The sequence below is a fragment of the Ambystoma mexicanum genome, chromosome 3q, assembly GCF_040938575.1.
Source record: "Ambystoma mexicanum isolate Mex_15411 chromosome 3q, UKY_AmexF1_1, whole genome shotgun sequence".
NCBI classification, from domain to species: Eukaryota; Metazoa; Chordata; class Amphibia; order Caudata; family Ambystomatidae; genus Ambystoma; species Ambystoma mexicanum.
In genome coordinates, this window is record NC_090926.1 from 742,816,056 (window position 1) to 742,832,530 (window position 16,475).

The 16,475-nt window shown below is 43.0% G+C and overlaps 1 protein-coding gene across 5 annotated transcripts in view; it reads left to right on the forward strand.

The window, feature by feature from the left end:
- The window catches only part of QRICH2 (glutamine rich 2), a 930,541-nt gene that overhangs the window by 639,659 nt on the left and 274,407 nt on the right, over nucleotides 1-16,475 (forward strand). For 3 of the 5 annotated variants that reach the window (XM_069654697.1, XM_069654692.1, XM_069654693.1), the window contains one exon: nucleotides 478-702. The exons of the other annotated variants lie outside the window; for them this stretch is intronic. In XM_069654697.1, coding sequence (XP_069510798.1) covers nucleotides 478-702 — 225 coding nt within the window. The remainder of the gene's footprint in view (nucleotides 1-477; nucleotides 703-16,475) is intronic. 5 annotated transcript variants of the gene reach the window in all.

Below are 16,475 nucleotides of genomic sequence, written 5' to 3' on the forward strand. Positions count from 1 at the left end.
GCAATAAATGCTAGGTTGTAAGGACTGTTCCCCCTTCTAATTTTCTGTTTTCTTTTAACCCCTACTGTTGTACAATATTCTGTTGCTTCCAGAATCTAGGTTTGCACTTAATAAATACCCACAAATAAATAATTAAACAAGACAATTATGCATCTCCATACTTGTGCACTCATCAGAAAATAGGCAAAACCTGTATGGTTAGCTATGCTCCGATGAAAGGGGTTACAAGCAAAAATGTTCAGGTGGGGCATCCTGAGGATCTATGATTAGCATTGGAATGATCATATGGTCCACAGTGCCACAGGTGTCCCTTACTGGAATTGGGATCCTGATCCCAGAGCTCATCTGATGCTATTGGACTCCCTTCCCTTATTTGAGTGAGAACAAGGCTTTGCGCTCTTTTGATTTAATTAACTATGCCATTGTCTTCCCTCCTTGTCTCTCTGAATGTGTGTGCTTTCCTCCTTCCCCATGTAGTATGAAGTCAGGGCTATTCCAGAGCCGCTTTGAGGCAGCACAGCTTGAGAAGAGTGTCCAACAGCTGCGTCGCATTCACTCCCGCATGCGGATGGAGATAGAGAAAGTACAGCTCCATTTTGGGGGCTCAGTGAGGGCCAGCACCCAAGCCATCAGGGAGATACTGCATGCACGCTGCATCAGCCTGGGCCAGTATCGAAGGCGATATGAGAGCAAACACTCAGTGTGAGTATACATAGAGAAGCATAGAGTATTGTCATGTTTATAGCGGGTCAGACCGTATCAAAAAAGATCGCCGCTGGGGCCCATAGTGGGAGCAAGAATGACATGACAAGCAGAGTCAAAACGAGGATATGTTAAGGCGCAAGGAAAACCATATCAACAATAGACAACCTGAAGGAATAGGGGGAGTAAAAACACCACAACGAGAGACAGACTGGAGGAATAGAAGGAACAGGGAGGCCATATCAACCACAGACAGACTTGTTGTGGGAACGAGTGCAAGGCAGACCATATCAATCGGAGACAGACCAGGGCTATAGTGGGACAAATGAGACATATCAACCAGAGACAGCCGGAAGTTGAATTAGGGAGCATGGAATACCATGTCAACCAGCAACAGACAAGGGAGCTTGAAGGTGCCAGGGAGGCCCTAATAACCAGGAACGGATTGCGGATAAGTGTGAGAGAGAGAGCGACAGGGGAGCAAGGGCAATCTTTACTGTCACCATTGCGTAAGTAAGACTGCTCATATCAATCAGAGACATAAGAGAGAGGGAAAGAAAGACTGCCAATACCAAACAGAGGCACACAGAGAAAAGAAGGGTGTGAAGATGTCCAGGCCAATCTCAAATACACTGGTGGAAAAAAGACCAAGGTGAGACTGGACCAATCAGAACTATGCTACTAAGTTAGGATGTAGAGCGAAATGGGCTATAACAACCAGTAGAGAGACAGAACAAGACAGGGTTAGAACAACCAGAGACAGGCTGTAGGGAACAGGAGGAGTGCTAAAGTGGTCATGTCCAGCAGAGACTTAATTGTGTTTAGGGACAGGGCACAAAAGACAGAGGTAAGCAAGTAATGGTGGGCAGAGGGCAAGTAAGGTTCTACTAACCTGGAGCAGGCGGAAGACAGGGAGACCACTGAATACAGCTGGCCCATCCAAACCTCCGAACACATAGGAGAGCATCCATATGAAGGACATTTTAAGGATGGCAGTGAAGAGAGAAAGGAGGGCAATACCTACCAAGGACAGAATGAAGAAGATGGGATGAGCTCAAAAGGGGGCTAACCCAACTTGTCTGGCAAGGAAATAGATCACCTTTTTTCTTTCCCCTTACCTTGTCTCTGGTTAAGCAGGATAAGATCAGGGACAAAATAAGATAGCAGGACTGGCTATTCTAACCAAAACAAGTCCTGGGTGGGAAAGCAGAAGGCATTACAGATAATGAGTTGAAAGAAAACAAGACGGTCCCTGTCAACCAGAGGCAGGAACCGAAGAGAGGACAGTGAACATGGTGGACCATACTAACAAGACACAGGTTACCAAGTGGGGTGCAGAGACTAGAGCACTGTCAATCATCAGACAGGAATCTTTGCTACATTAAAATGCAAAACATACACACTCTAGCCCATCCATATCATTGTTGGGTTTGGGGTTAGTAAGGAGAGGTGAGGAGTGGGTGCTGAGGGTCGCCTTCTGCTTTTGCAGTACACAATTTGGTAAGAAAAATATTCTACCTCTTTACTTTCAGTCAAAAAAATGTGTTGTTCTAACATAGAACCTTAGAGACGGACATAATTCCAGAAGGGTCAGGGTGGCCATTATATCCATTTTGTAATCCCAAAGTCTAGAGAGCAGAGGGTGGGTTCATGAAAAGTAAATAAATATATTTTAATTTTAATTAGAATTATGAAAAATCTTTTTTTAAATGGTGCCCTGCAAAGGTAGCCGGCACTTTTAAATTTTTGTGCAGCCAGTCGCCTTTCTCTTTCACTGACTGCGCAGTATACAGTGATCCATTTTAGCCTCCATTTTTTTCTTCTGAAACTTTTTTTTAAGTCTCTACAGTAAACCTTGAATTGCTTGTTCTCATTATGTGCAAGAAATATTTTGGCTGTGACATTTTTCTCTCAGGTAGTTTGTGGGGGGCTTACTGAAGGTTTCATGATGAACTGAAAGTTCAATGCTTGTGTGAGTGCAAGATGTGCTGTAAGAATGGAAACCCTTGCTGCCCTCTGACCATGGCATTTCAGCCTTCAGTCTCTGCTTGAAGATGTGCTTCATGAAAACCAGAGTCCCATTGTGAAGTCCAGGCCTTTCATGGCTGATGCAGAGGCCAGGAATGATTCTTGCCCAAAAAAAGTTCCTAGGAGGGGAAATGTTCTTGTCTCAAATGTGTTGTTTAATTTGTCTCAGCCAAGTCCATGATCAGCATGTAACTGCCTCACTTTTTCCTTTGCTATTTCAGCCTTAATCTTTCGCTCTTGCTTTCCTCCTTCTGCTCTTGCTATCTGCCACTCTTTCCTCTCCTGGATTGCATTCCTGCTCTGTGCCGAGACTCTACGGCCTACTTGAGGGCTCAGCGCTACAACGAATGCTCCCGCATAAGTGTTAAGTGTGTCATTCAGCACTGGTTAATTAGTTTATGTCCACAAAATAATGGGTTCCATCTTGTTAGGAACATTTTCTACAAGTCTTCTGGTTGCGCTTGTTAAGTCCAACCTTAACTCTATTTACAGAGCTTCCCTTAAGTAAGTCCTGCCTCACAATGGTAGTGTGGCTGAGTAGAGTAGCTTCACTCTGTGGGACATGGCAATGCATATAGCTTACAGCAGACCATAACCCCAAAGCTACAGCAGAGGGATCATTTGGGGACCATGGATCTAAAGGAAGCGTATTTCCACACACTATTAAGGTGTTTGTACATGTGGTTCCTGGGATTCAAGTAGGCAAGCAACAACATTAATACTACTTCGAATGAAATGGCTATTGTTCGGCTTGAAATTAGTGCACAGAATGCTGGCTAAAAGCCTGATGGTAGAATCAACCGATGTGCTTCCATAGGGATTCCATATATTTCTAGACCGGATTGACCGGCTGATCAAAGGCAAGTGGATCTTTCACAGAACCTGGGAGAAATTGGTGGTGGTTCCACAGACAAGGATAGTTTTTGAAGGAGAATTCATAGATGCCACCTGGAAAGATATCTGTTGTTTTACAGGAATATTCATTGAATTTTATGAAGGTGTTTTCCATCGACAAAGCAAATGGCCAAATGGCATCATCACTAATCCTGATGTTCAGGTGCATTTAGCTAATCCCTAATCCAAAACTGCATAGTCAGCTGTTACTGGGATGTATTCAATACCAGTAGACAGAGTTTGGCAATCTGGGAAGGCAATGCAATGTGATCCCAGCATTCAGGACAATCTATGACATTGTGGTTTGGTGCAATGATCAAGAATATTGTCCTCTAAGGTCTACCCTCCACTAACTTTTCTCCTATGTAGTACGTCACGAGTTTCCCACAGATTCAGTCTAAATCTCATATATTCCCTACAAAATGTTATACATGGATATTTGATTAAATAATCAGCCGATATCCCCTATCTCTTAGTTCCAAACAAATAGATATCAAAATCTTTATGCAATAAGCACTTCGTGAAATTTTCAGCCCAGTCGTGTTGGAATATTTTATTTTTTGCACGGTCGGGATTTTCCATCAATAATTGAATGGTGATGCCTGTTAAGATATCCACAATATGCTCACGCCATTTTTGCGGGTATTTACTTTTGGATGTAAGTATATTATAAGTTGTAATTTGCAGTATGGATGGTTTATTTAGATTTTCTAGGGACTTGCGAAAATAGGCACATCTCTTCCAGTGTACATGTGAATTGAGTGAGGTCAGCCCTAATTCATAAAGAATTATCGCAAGTGGCGTACAATTTGTCAGTTGTAAAACTTGTTTCCAATATGACGCCATCTCAAAACTTACGTTCGTTTGGCAAGGCGGCTTCAATGCCATATAACAATATTGGAGTGACTTTCATTTTATAGTACATAATAATGTGTTTCATTGAGAACTTGCCGAATTTCCTAATTAGTATCCTAGATTGAGACACCAATGATTGTAGCTTAGTTTTCAATTCGCACATATATTGCGTCGATGTTTTATTTTGTTGAATTGACGCTCCAAGATATTTATATAGGCATGTGTTTGTTAATATGTGCTGCTGCAGATGCCATTCGCATCAGCGTACTATTGGTCCTCGACTGGGATTGCAGCGGAGAATTTCAGTCTTCAGTTTATTTGTACTAAGATTGTTTGCTTGGGCATACGCATCTAATCGATCCAGCATGTTTTGTAACCCCATTGGTATCTGTGACATGAGGACCAGATCGTCCGCGTAAAGCAGATATGGTATTTGCTGGGTCCCAATTTTTGGGGGATCTCCCACACAATCTGTGAGATGGTCACCAATATCCAAAATGTACAAATTAAACAGAAATGAAGCTAAGGCACAGCCTTGCTTCAGGCCTCTGTGTGTGGCAATCGGCGGTGTAAACCTGCCATCTAATGAAACTCGCACACGCATTGATGTAGTAGTGTGAAATAGGGCAATTAATGCTAGTAGCGAGGGAGGACAATTTTGTTTTCTTAATTTTGTCAAGAGCGCGGTTCGATCAATCGAGTTGAACGCGGCTCTGAAATCAACAAAACTTAAATAAAGTGATTGCTTCTGAGATGACTGATGAGCTTGGATCATTGCTAGTGCAAACATGTTAGGAATTGTATCCAGGCCCTTCACGAAACCCGCTTGGAATGGACCTAATAAAGAATTTTCTTCAGCCCATATCTTCAATTTCTTGAGCATTATTCTGGAGAATATTTTTTCTGGAGCGTCTAACAATGAGATTGGACGATAGCTGTCTGGTGACTGGCAGTCACCCTTTTTATAAATAGGTACTGTTATCGCCTCAGTCCATGTTCGGGGTAGTTTTTGGCTGTTGTTAATTGCACTAAAGATCTTGAATAATATGGAAGCCCATAACTCTGGGTGCATTTGCATAACAAAGTTCGACAAGCCGTCCAGTCCTACAGCTTTTGATTTGCTAGCAGTTTTGATTAAATTGAGAATCTCCAACTCATCAATGCGCAGAATGAAAATGATTGGTGGCTTTGCTACTTCTAGGTTAGTGCATTCTTTAGGAGCAGCATATAGTTGACTAAATGCATTACCCACTGTTGCATACTGACCGCACTGGCCTGCGTGACAATTTGATGCTGTCCTACAGTTTGATTTATTGTTGCCCACATTTTGGAGATATTCTTGATAGCTAGAGTATGCAGCATTCTGGCTCCATCTCTTTGGTACAGCGCATATCTATGTCCCTTGACCCAGTTCATGTAATCGTTATGCAGTTGTTTGGAGAATACCGTTCTGAAGTTCGGGGGATGCCTACCAAGTTTCCTTAATTCAGCTCGATATGCCGTTTTCTTTGTTCGAATCATATTATCGAAAACATGCAGATGATTTTGTCTTCCTTTATATGACATTTTAGATTGCTGGAATATTTGTATTGCATCACTGTATATGGTGCCAACATTTTCTAATATGTTATTATCTCCAAATTTTTGAAGTTTCTAAAAGTTCATTAAAGTGAACTAAAGCAATCTCCGACCATCAGAGACGGTTTCCTCTCGTGTTAGTCAACAAACAGCCATTTGCAGATGCCTTTGAATTACAATTGGCTCGAATCTGTGAGCCCCATTCCATTGTCATCATGTTATGATCACTGGCATCGGTATTCAAGATCTTAAATTTACTAACATCTGGCCACAATTCTGAATTAACATAAATGTGATCTATAATTGAGGCTAATGCTCCTTTGTGCCAGGTTGGGGGTGGGGGTTATGTCGGATGCAAATGAGCCATGGAGAACATGCAAGCCTCTATCTGAGATTAGACTATTCCATCGATAGAGTCTCTGATTGACTTGTTTACTCATGATGTTCAAGCACTTTAAATTCAGATCCCCAGCTAATATGAGAAACCTTGTGTGACTGTCTTCTACCACCATGTCAAGCAAGCCATTTAGGTCTTTAAGGAAACACTTGTTGCTTATAACTGGAGAAAAAATGCTATTTATCTGTCTCTACAGTACTCCATTGATAGTATCTCCCTTGGATGTATGCCCGAGTCTACCATTCACTCCCACTATATATCGTTTACTTAAGTAAAGCGATCTATTCACTTAAGTGATTCACTTGGCTCTGAGCAGCACTGAAACAATGCAAACTCTGGTCAAGTCAAACTTCATTTCGAAACGCATGTGTAGTTCCATAAAAGCGACACATAAAAGGTACAATGAACATACTGTTCCCTTGTAGCAAGTATAAAACAATCAAAATTGTCCACAATATAAATGTGTAAAATGCAGGTTAAGATACAAAATAAGCTTATTTATATTATCCACCTACATCTCTTAAGAGCTTGTGTAAGGAAAGGAAGCATTGCAATGCACACTAAAAGCATAAGATATTTAAAAAAAATCAGGGTTGCACTGTCTGAAACCCTTAGCTCTAAGCAAAGGTAACTACATTCTTGCCCTGTTTTCGTAGAACAAATGGCAACAAAATGATCAAATGCATTACTGTGTGAATGCTGCTTTTGACGTATTTATAATTGCAGTTACTTATATCCAGTCCCCCCAACTTCCTGTCGCTGCTTTTGCAAGTGGTCGTTTAAACTGAAAGCGTGACAAAAGCGCTCACTCTGGCAGATCACCTGTAAATATCCTTACAGCCTAAATGTCCCTATAACGTAGCCTAGTTTGAATATAATCTTAGTTTGCTTGTTTTTTTCGAAGCAGCCACATATATGAAAAACATTTGGTTAACGGGTTTCCTTTGACTGTTTAGCAGGCAGGGATTACAGTACCGATATTGCAACCCAGGCTTCGTAAATCCTTTCTTTAGATAATTTAATCCATTCAGTTTTACGAGCATAGTTGGACTTCATCATAATTGAAAGGGGAGCCTGAGCTTGATAAGCTGCACTTTAGTATTGATCCAGATAATAAGGAGTTTTAGACAGATAGTCAGCAAGGTATCTTAAGACCACCTCTTATTGAATGGCATTAACATGGACTGACTGAAGAAAATGCATAGCTGCGCTAAAAGAGGTATTCTCTTGTACCTGCAGACTATTCCCATTAGCTAAAGCCCAAGCACCTGCTCCTTACATGGCTGATACCATCCCTTCCACTTGGTATATGTTTAACTTTATTTCCATTGGCTATACGCCTAAATCATGGGCATATCTCACAATTGCACCATTGATCTGACTTAAGTGTGCAGTCTTTGATTAACAGGGCAGTTATTTTCATCTTGATGATCTAGCTACAGCGCATTATACTTTATGTTACTCTTTAAATCTTTCTTGTCCATAAAGGCAGAGAAAGGAACAATTTATTTTTGTAGTCCATTGGTAGTTGTTGTGATGAGGAGGGTGTGTGCATTAAAAGCAGAAGCAGATGTCTCCCCCAGGTAAGTAGTATTGACAGATATGGACACCAACCTGGCATTGAAAGTGTCAGTATATGGGCTAAAAAGCAGGGATATTAAGACGTTGTCAGGTTCCTGTAATTTTCTACTCATTAATGTATTTATTTTATTCTCTGGAATTTTGTTGGTTAGGCCTTAATTCTGGTTTTTCAGAGTGTTGGACCTTTCCCTGGCCAAGATAGAGGTCTTGACCCTGCATCTGGATTGGTCAGGGGAAGGTTCTTGGTCAGTGGTGAACATTCTCAACTGCCTTTCATTGTCATCAGCCCAGCCCTGAAGGTCAGTTTTCTGGAGCACCTGTTCACTGGGCCTAATTTCAGAAAAAAAGAACTTGGAAGAAGACTTCCACAGATGGAACTCTGCAGCTCAAACAAAAAATATTTTAGAAGAAATTGTGCTACATTGTCTACAGGAGATAGCTAAATGTTTGTCTTTTAGTCTTTAGCTACTGAAAACCTGTGAAAACAGTTTAGTCTGACTAATTTACTTTAGTTTTAAAAGTGCATTTCTTTGATATGAGACACGATATATCTGTTTCCACCCTGGTTGACTGTTTCCTCTTTGCCAGGCACGAGCGTCAGTTATTTTTCACTCTTTCCTCTCACTGCGGACAATTAGAGGGAAGGCCCTTGCGGATCGTGTACTCTGTTCAGTTGCCAGGGAGACCATGAGGCATCAGGGCTTTCGACCGCGTGTGTTTCTTTTTGGGCTTTTTGTGTGTGCATGCCATCTCTCCCAGCTGTCTTGGAGAGGAAGAGGTGTCAGCGAAACCTAGTGCGGTGAAAGAAACTATTGGAAGTTTAGCTTGAGGAGTGTGGTTACTTATTTTGTATTCTGAAGACATTTTGACTTAATTCTTTTGGCGCAGGTAGCACGGTGACAGGAGCTGAACATTGGGGAAGTGTTTCTGCAAGTAAACAGTTTCTTTTTCCACAAGTATTGGCTGAGCCAAAGCACCAAGAAAATAAATCCTGCAGGAATGATGCAAGTTAAAACATTTATGAAACTGATTGTTGGGCTTTGGGATGTAGCTCATCAGGAGAAGCAATACTAAGCTGTTATGTAGTACAGTTCTATTTAGTTTCCTTTGAATATCAGTTAATGAGGCATATCTAACAACTTTGATGTGCTTTAATTCCTCTGAGCTCGGTAAGAGGACATTTCAGGTACAGTAAGATCATGTTAGTAGTAAACATTTGAAGAAGGGAAGGTAGAGGGTGAGTGTTTGAACTAACCAAGCATGTCTTTGTTCTTTCTCGCACCCATGCAGATTTCCACGAGAATAGAAGTATGAAATCTGACTTTTTTATTTTATCCACTTCCCCTTTCCCTCAAGGGTGTTTAAAAACCTAGTTGAGTGTGTCACGCCTTTGTGGGAATGTGGGGTTCAGCAGCTTCTGCTGACAGTTCCTGACCTTGCCTGGCATTATGAAAAGCCAATATTATAGTCTGCCTGAGTTGTCATGAACCCTGCTGAGATGTCAATAGACGTCTTAGGCAAAATGATCAGGGAACTGAGGGAGGAGCTGAGAGTTGCTCACAGGGAGAATGTTCACTTAAATAGAAAGGTTGAGGAGTTAACTGAAAATGTAACTCATATTCATCAGGTGGCTTCTGGTTTCGGGTCTGTAGGGTCTGGGACTAGGGAGGGACCAGGATCCTCCATTTCTTGTCAGGGGGACGAAGAAAGGCGCTGGGATACAGCTATGGGTACTGTGGGAGGTATTAGGTCTTTCTTAATGCTAATGCCTTTGGCTCCATTTGGTGCGTTATCGAGGAGATTCCAAGAGTTTTCAGACCTTTTTAACTCAATGTGAGTTGCACTTTCTTAGTCATCCAGAGGTTTTTCATTCTGAGGCAGCAAAAGTGACTTTAATTTTCTCATACCTGTCTGGAGAGGTGGAAATTTGGGCAGTTGTGCTAGTCAGCCAGAGGCATGCAGCTATAAGTAATCTTAGGCTTTTTCATGAGGAATTTTGTGAAATGTTTGACAGATGCCAGGTTTCACTTGAGGTTAATGGTGAACTTTTGGAGTTAAAGCAGAGCATCCGGGACCTAGTGTCTTATATCACCCAGGTTAAGTCCTTTATTCTTGAAATACATTGGCCCTAGGAGAAGATGGCATCTCTTCTTTACAGGGGGTTGCGGGAGGAGTTAAAAGATGCCCTGTCAGGAATTGCAGATCGTCCCGCCTCCTGCAAGGACTTGAATGACTTAGTGATTCAGTTAGATTTTCATTCGAGTGAAATTAAATCAGAGAAGAGTTCAGGGGGATGGCAATATAATTCCGAAGGGGGATCAACTAAGGTTAGAATTTGTCAACAGAGAGTTTAAGTCCTGGGTCCAGACCAGGCTCTGAGAGTAAGAGGGCCACTTTCCAAAGATGAGACGGATAGGTGTCATGAAAATAACTTGTGTTTTTATTGCAGTAGGTGTAGGCATTTTCTTGGGAACTGTCCTAACACTCCAAAGCAGTTCCAGACTCCAGTGGCTAAGACGCAACAGGTCACCAACACCTTGCAGGCAGCAGTTCCTCATATTACGGTAAACTTATCTTTATACTTTCCAGCTTCCTTGAAGGGTTCTGGTCCTGGCGCTATTGACTCGGGTACCTCAGGGAATTTTATCGATTGGGGTGGCAAAGTCCCTGCCCATTCCTTTGGTGTAAAAGGAGGTGGTGGAACAAGTATGGACTGTGGATGGTTCTTCACTTACCTCGGGTCCCATCACCCATGAGACGATTCTTTTGACTATGATTATTGCAGGCAGTCAAAGGGAGGAGTTATCTTTTGCGTTAATCGCTGCTCCTCAGTTAAAAAATCATCTTAGGTATGGCCTGGCCTATTTACCATAATGCCAACATAGACTGGAACAGACGAGCAGTTGAGTTTCAGTGAGATTTCTGTATGAAGCACTGCTTTGGGAACCAACCCTTGATATGACCTTAGCTCAGGAAGATTCAGTGGCTAAGTGTTTGGCTGAGGAGGGGACTCTGGCTCAGTCAGTTGGTGCTGTGCTTGGAGAGTTGCCAGATTGTTAAGAGGACATTTGAGATGTTTTTGATGAGAAGGAAGCCATTGAGCTCCCACCCCATAGGTCCTACGATTGTAAGATAGATTTAGAATCTGGAGCTATTTTGTCCTGTAGCAGAGTGTATGCCTTTACCAAGAAAGAGAAAGAGTATTTAAAAGATTATTTAACCATGAATCTAGCCAGGAAATGTATTGACCACTCGCAGTCTCCAACTGCCTCTCAATCGTTCTTTGTCCCCAAACCAGATGGAATACTTCGGACCTGTATTGACTATAGAGCGGTAAACAAGGTGACAATCAAGAATGAATATCCACTCCCGTTAATCTCCATTATGTTGGCTCATATTCAGGGGGCGACCATTTTCTCTAAGCTTGATCTTCGGGGAGCCTATTATCTGGTAAGGGTACAGGAAGGGGATGAGTGGAAGACGGCCTTTAAGACCAGGTTCGGGTTATATGAGTATCAAGTCATGCCCCTCAGACTCTGTAACGCTCCAGCTGCTTTTCAGTATTTCATTAATGAAGTTCTCTGTGAGTTTCTGGATATCTTTGTTGTTGTGTATATCAGTGACTTTTTCATCTTTTCTCAAGATCAGGATCAACATCAAGACCATGTGAGGTTAGTGCTCCAGAAACTATGAGAGAATCATTTGTTTGCTAAATTGGCGAGGAGCCAATTCAACACTGATTCTGTGGAGTTTGTGGGGTTTGTTATCTCCCCTAAACTCCTAAAGAATGGGGGCAAGTGTCTTTGGAGTCCAGAGGATGATGAGGCTGTGCACTTGTTGGAGGAACGTTTCATTTCGAGGCCTATTTTGATTAATCCAGACTCGTCAAAACCATTTTTCTTAGAGGATGATGCCTCCAATTTGGCCTTGGGAGCAGTTTCATCCCAGAGGCATGGGTCAGTTGATTCCGATGACCTATTATTCCAAGACTTTTACTTTTGCTGAAATTGACTATACCACCATGGACCGTGAACTCCTAGCAATTAAATCTGCTTTTGATGAGTGGCAACATTATTTGAAAGGAGCAAGGAATACAGTTGCCGTTCTCACAGACCATCGAAACCTGTTTTTCCTTAAGTCAGCCAAGACCTTAACTCCAAGACAACTCAGGTGGTACCTCTTCTTTGGTGATTATGATTTTGTAGTCCCCTTCAAACCTGGAAGATTACATGGCATGGCAGATGCTTTATATAGTCAGTTCCCTGGTAGTGATTCTGAAACTGAACTTGGCACTGAAACATTGATTGATTCTGAACATTTTGTTCTTGTGGGCACTCAGGAGGTTGAAGGTCTGGCTAAGGAGGTCCAAGAATGTATGACTTGATCCCAGATGGAGGAGTGCGTTTGTCTGTATCTGGCCCGAAGTTTGAAAGAAGGTGTACCATTTAGGGATCCAAAACATTTTATGCCATCTGCAGCGCTTTGAGAGAAGTTTCTGAAAGATTGTCATGAGTCTGTTATGTTTGGACATCCGGGGTTCCGGAAGACTCTGGAATTAGTCATAAGGGAGTTCTGATGGGAGACTTGTGTCCCAAATGCAGGCCTTACCCACACAGAGAAATACTGTCGTGCAGCCGCCATGCAGGCCCCCTAAAGTTTGCCTTTCGACCACTGAACATGCTTGAAAGTATTGCAGTAAATGTTGTTTGAGGCCTTTTATATGGTACCTAGATCCTCAAGAAAGACCACAGTGAACATCAGACATGAGTAAGACGAGGTCCTCTAATCAAACACATTCTTATTTATCATTTTGTCAAATACTTTTGCTTAGTTATTTAATTAAAGTATTTTCAATTATTTAATTTAAAATCTTTAATAGAAGAGATACCCAGTTGTTTCCTTATCTTTGAAAAGATCCAGAGGACAAGCATCAGGTCAGAGCTCTAATTTAGAGCCTGGGTTCTGATTGTACTCTTACGTCTCGTATCCTTTCCTCCATAATGTTGGGATCCCACGAAATGGGGACGGGCCGGAGCGTGTTCCTAAGCAGCTATGTAGAATTATTTTGTACATGTGAATGCCATGATGTGCCCTGCACGGTACCTCCTCTGTGTGCCCCGCCCACTGCCGGGCTTCTTCTCTACATCAGATGGGGCAGAGAGTCAGGCAGCAGCTGCGCCTTGTTGCTCACAAATTTGACCTCACACCGCTAATGCCTAATTGATTTTGATGGTGTTACGGGTGACCATGGTGCTACTTCACCACAGTCCTGCACACCGTGTGCTTATAGTGTTTGGGGAAGTCACACGCATGGCTTTCCTAGCCACTCGATCATTATTTAACCGGTTTATGCGCTGGGATGCTGCTTTTAGAGAGCAGCTGCCAAACAAAGACTAGGATTTCATTGTGTCAAGGCTTACGGAAAGTGAACTTCGTTTATTTTCATGGGCACACTGTGCAAGGGGCATTTTATGGGTTCTCAACTTGCGTGGGAGGGGTCCAAGAGCCCCACTCCACTGCACATGTAGGCAAACCGGCCACAGGCATGAGGTCCCCCAGGGTACTAAGGCAATACCCTACTCCACGCCTACCACACAACGGACCAGGAGAGGGTTTGACCCTCAGAACGCGCACAAAAGACTGACACCCCATGAACAGCAATGCTGGCTGAGTAATGGGAGGGATAAACCTATCAGACATAGCGAGATACCCTGTGCAGGTTTCAAGATTAACAGGAAGAACATATGTCTTTCTCTGCAACCTCAGTATGGGGGCATTTCCCTCTTTAGAAAAACACAGAGTCCAAGCAAGCCCCACTGGCTGTCTCAGACAAGCTTGGCCAGGGACATCAGGGACATCACTCCCCGTCAAGACCTGACACCACAGGTTTACACATTAGAATTTCCAAGACGGGAGACCCTCGAAAGAGGCATGTTTCAGCATCACTGGGAAAAGCCCCAGATGAAAAGTCTGAGGCTGCACCACATGGAGCACACAGGGGCTGGGCCAGACTATGGCGATGAATCCTTAATGTCTAGGTTTAAGCACTGCCTGGGGATCAGACTTATGTGGCTTCTTTAAGGACATGATCAAAATGATAAGTCCCACTCAAGGTCCTACAACACCAGCCAACAACAGCTGTCCCAGGAAATTGCCCTTTCTGAATGGGCTTGAAAGCCAGGTGTTTCTCAGGTTGTAATAACACCTTTAAAAGAAACGGACACTGACGGCGATGACAAGGAGGTCAGGGAGAATTCCATGACTAGGATGTTCCTTGATAGGGTCTGCAGCAGGATATTGCTGCTGAGGCTATAAAAGTCTGGCAGAAACCACACAATGTGCCGCCTATCAACAGAAAGTTAGATTCCAAGTACAGGCAAGACCCAACAGAGTCAGTATACATGTCATATGAATCTGCACTAGTGTCAGCAGCTTTAGTCCAAGGAAAGGCACCCTCAGGGACTTCACCAACCGCAGTGACTCCCTCAGGTAGGGAGGAAAGGGCCTTGGATGTGTCTGTTAAAAAGAATCTACACCAATAGTGCCCTTTACCTGAAACAGGCAAGTAGTGATACCCTACTTGCAGCGTGTAATAACAAATTGTGGTGGGAAATGGAGGAATTGATGCAAGACTTGACGGGTGTGAGGAAAGAACAATTTTTGGCTGGCCTATGTGATGCCAAGGTGGTGGCACAAGATATGTTGTAGACAGCTGTGGGGTATGTAGATATGGGGTCCAGAGGTATATTTCAAGGCGTGGATCTGCGCAGGAGTGCCTGGTTGAACAGCATGCAGCTTTTATTGGATGCGAAGAAGAAGGTCTGTGCACTTCCATTTGATGGGACACATCTTTTTTATCTGTCAACCGACAAGGAAATTACAAAGGAAAAGGCGCATAGCCTTACTGCAAAGGGCCTATCAGGAATATTGCAGCCTGCAAATACAGCTGCCACCTATTCCTATCAGCTGAAAGCACAATAAACCACTGGCAGCTACAGAGTCTTCCTCACAGTTACTCAGAGCAGGGTCAGAAGAGGGAAGCTCTTGGGACAGCCCCCAAGAAAGAAAGCCAGGACAGGGAAACCGTTCCAGGGTGTACAGCACTGACACAGTCGGATAAACCCACAGTTTTCCACACCGTGGGCCCAGCAGCATTTGACACGGGTGGGTGGACGAATAGCCCTCCATTTACCAGCTTGGATGGCTATAACATCAGTTGTGTGACCCTATTGGTGGTGAGTTTTGATTACCACCTTCCCATTCCCTCTTCAACAAGCCGGTGCCCACCAACAGTTTGTTTTTATCAAATCTGTTGGAGGAATTATAGAGCTGAAGAAACTGGATGCTTTAGAGCAGGTTCAATTAGAGGGTTCGCTGCAGGTTGTCATTTCAAGATTTTTCACACTCCCCATGAAAGACAAGGCCAGTTGGAGAACGATACTTGATCTGTCACTTTTCAACAAATAACTCCCAATGGAGAAGTTCAAGATGGTCCTCCTGGTCCAGATTCTAACCACAGTGGTAGAAGGGGACCTGATATGCATTACATGCACATCTGCCCATTTGGGCACAACACCAGACATTTCTTCTCTTTACGATCCAAGGGGATGACAATACAATGTCCTTCCCTTCGGTCTGAACTCAGCAATCCGGTGTTCATGAAGGTTATGGATGCCTTCATGGCATATCTCTTCCAACAAGAGGTGCATATACCCATATTCAGATGAGTGGCTGTTACGGTGTCCCATCCACTCCCAAGTCAGGAATTCTGTCTCGATTGCAATGCAACATGCTTATGCGCTGGGCCTAACCTTAATCAAGAGAAATCTATTTTGACTCCAACACAAAGACTGCAATTCACTGGAATTGTATGGTTCTGCACACAGGGCAGAGTTTTCATCCGGCCAACAGATGAGTTTTCCCTCCGGCCAACAGATTCCCTCATGCAAACTGTGGAAGATGTGGAGCTACTGAAATGCCATAATTTAACCACTGTGCAAAATCAACCTTAACATAGACCCAATGCCTAATGTAAGAGTATGCCACATACAAATGATGCTATACTTAACAGATATCCCAGGGCAAAGATACCCAATAAACCCCAGAGTACAAATAAGCCATGGAACACGGCTTAAAACCTACCCCCCAGTTTTCTTCATCCACTCTGCTATTATAGGTATGTGTTTGAGCCCTTATATTATCCAAGGTATCAGCATATACTGAACCAAAATGGTCAGGTGGGCTCAATCCCTTTAGTGCACCCTGCTCATCATCTTCCAAAATGTCTGGCTATTTCATGATTCAGTGGCTTCTCAAGATCTCCTATTTGTCATGTATATCCTCAGCCTTCTTTTGCGTGACAATTTCCTTATAATTATTTCTCAGGTCCTTGGTTCTCACAATATTCCTGATAAATGGACTAATCAGAGCCATAAAAAGT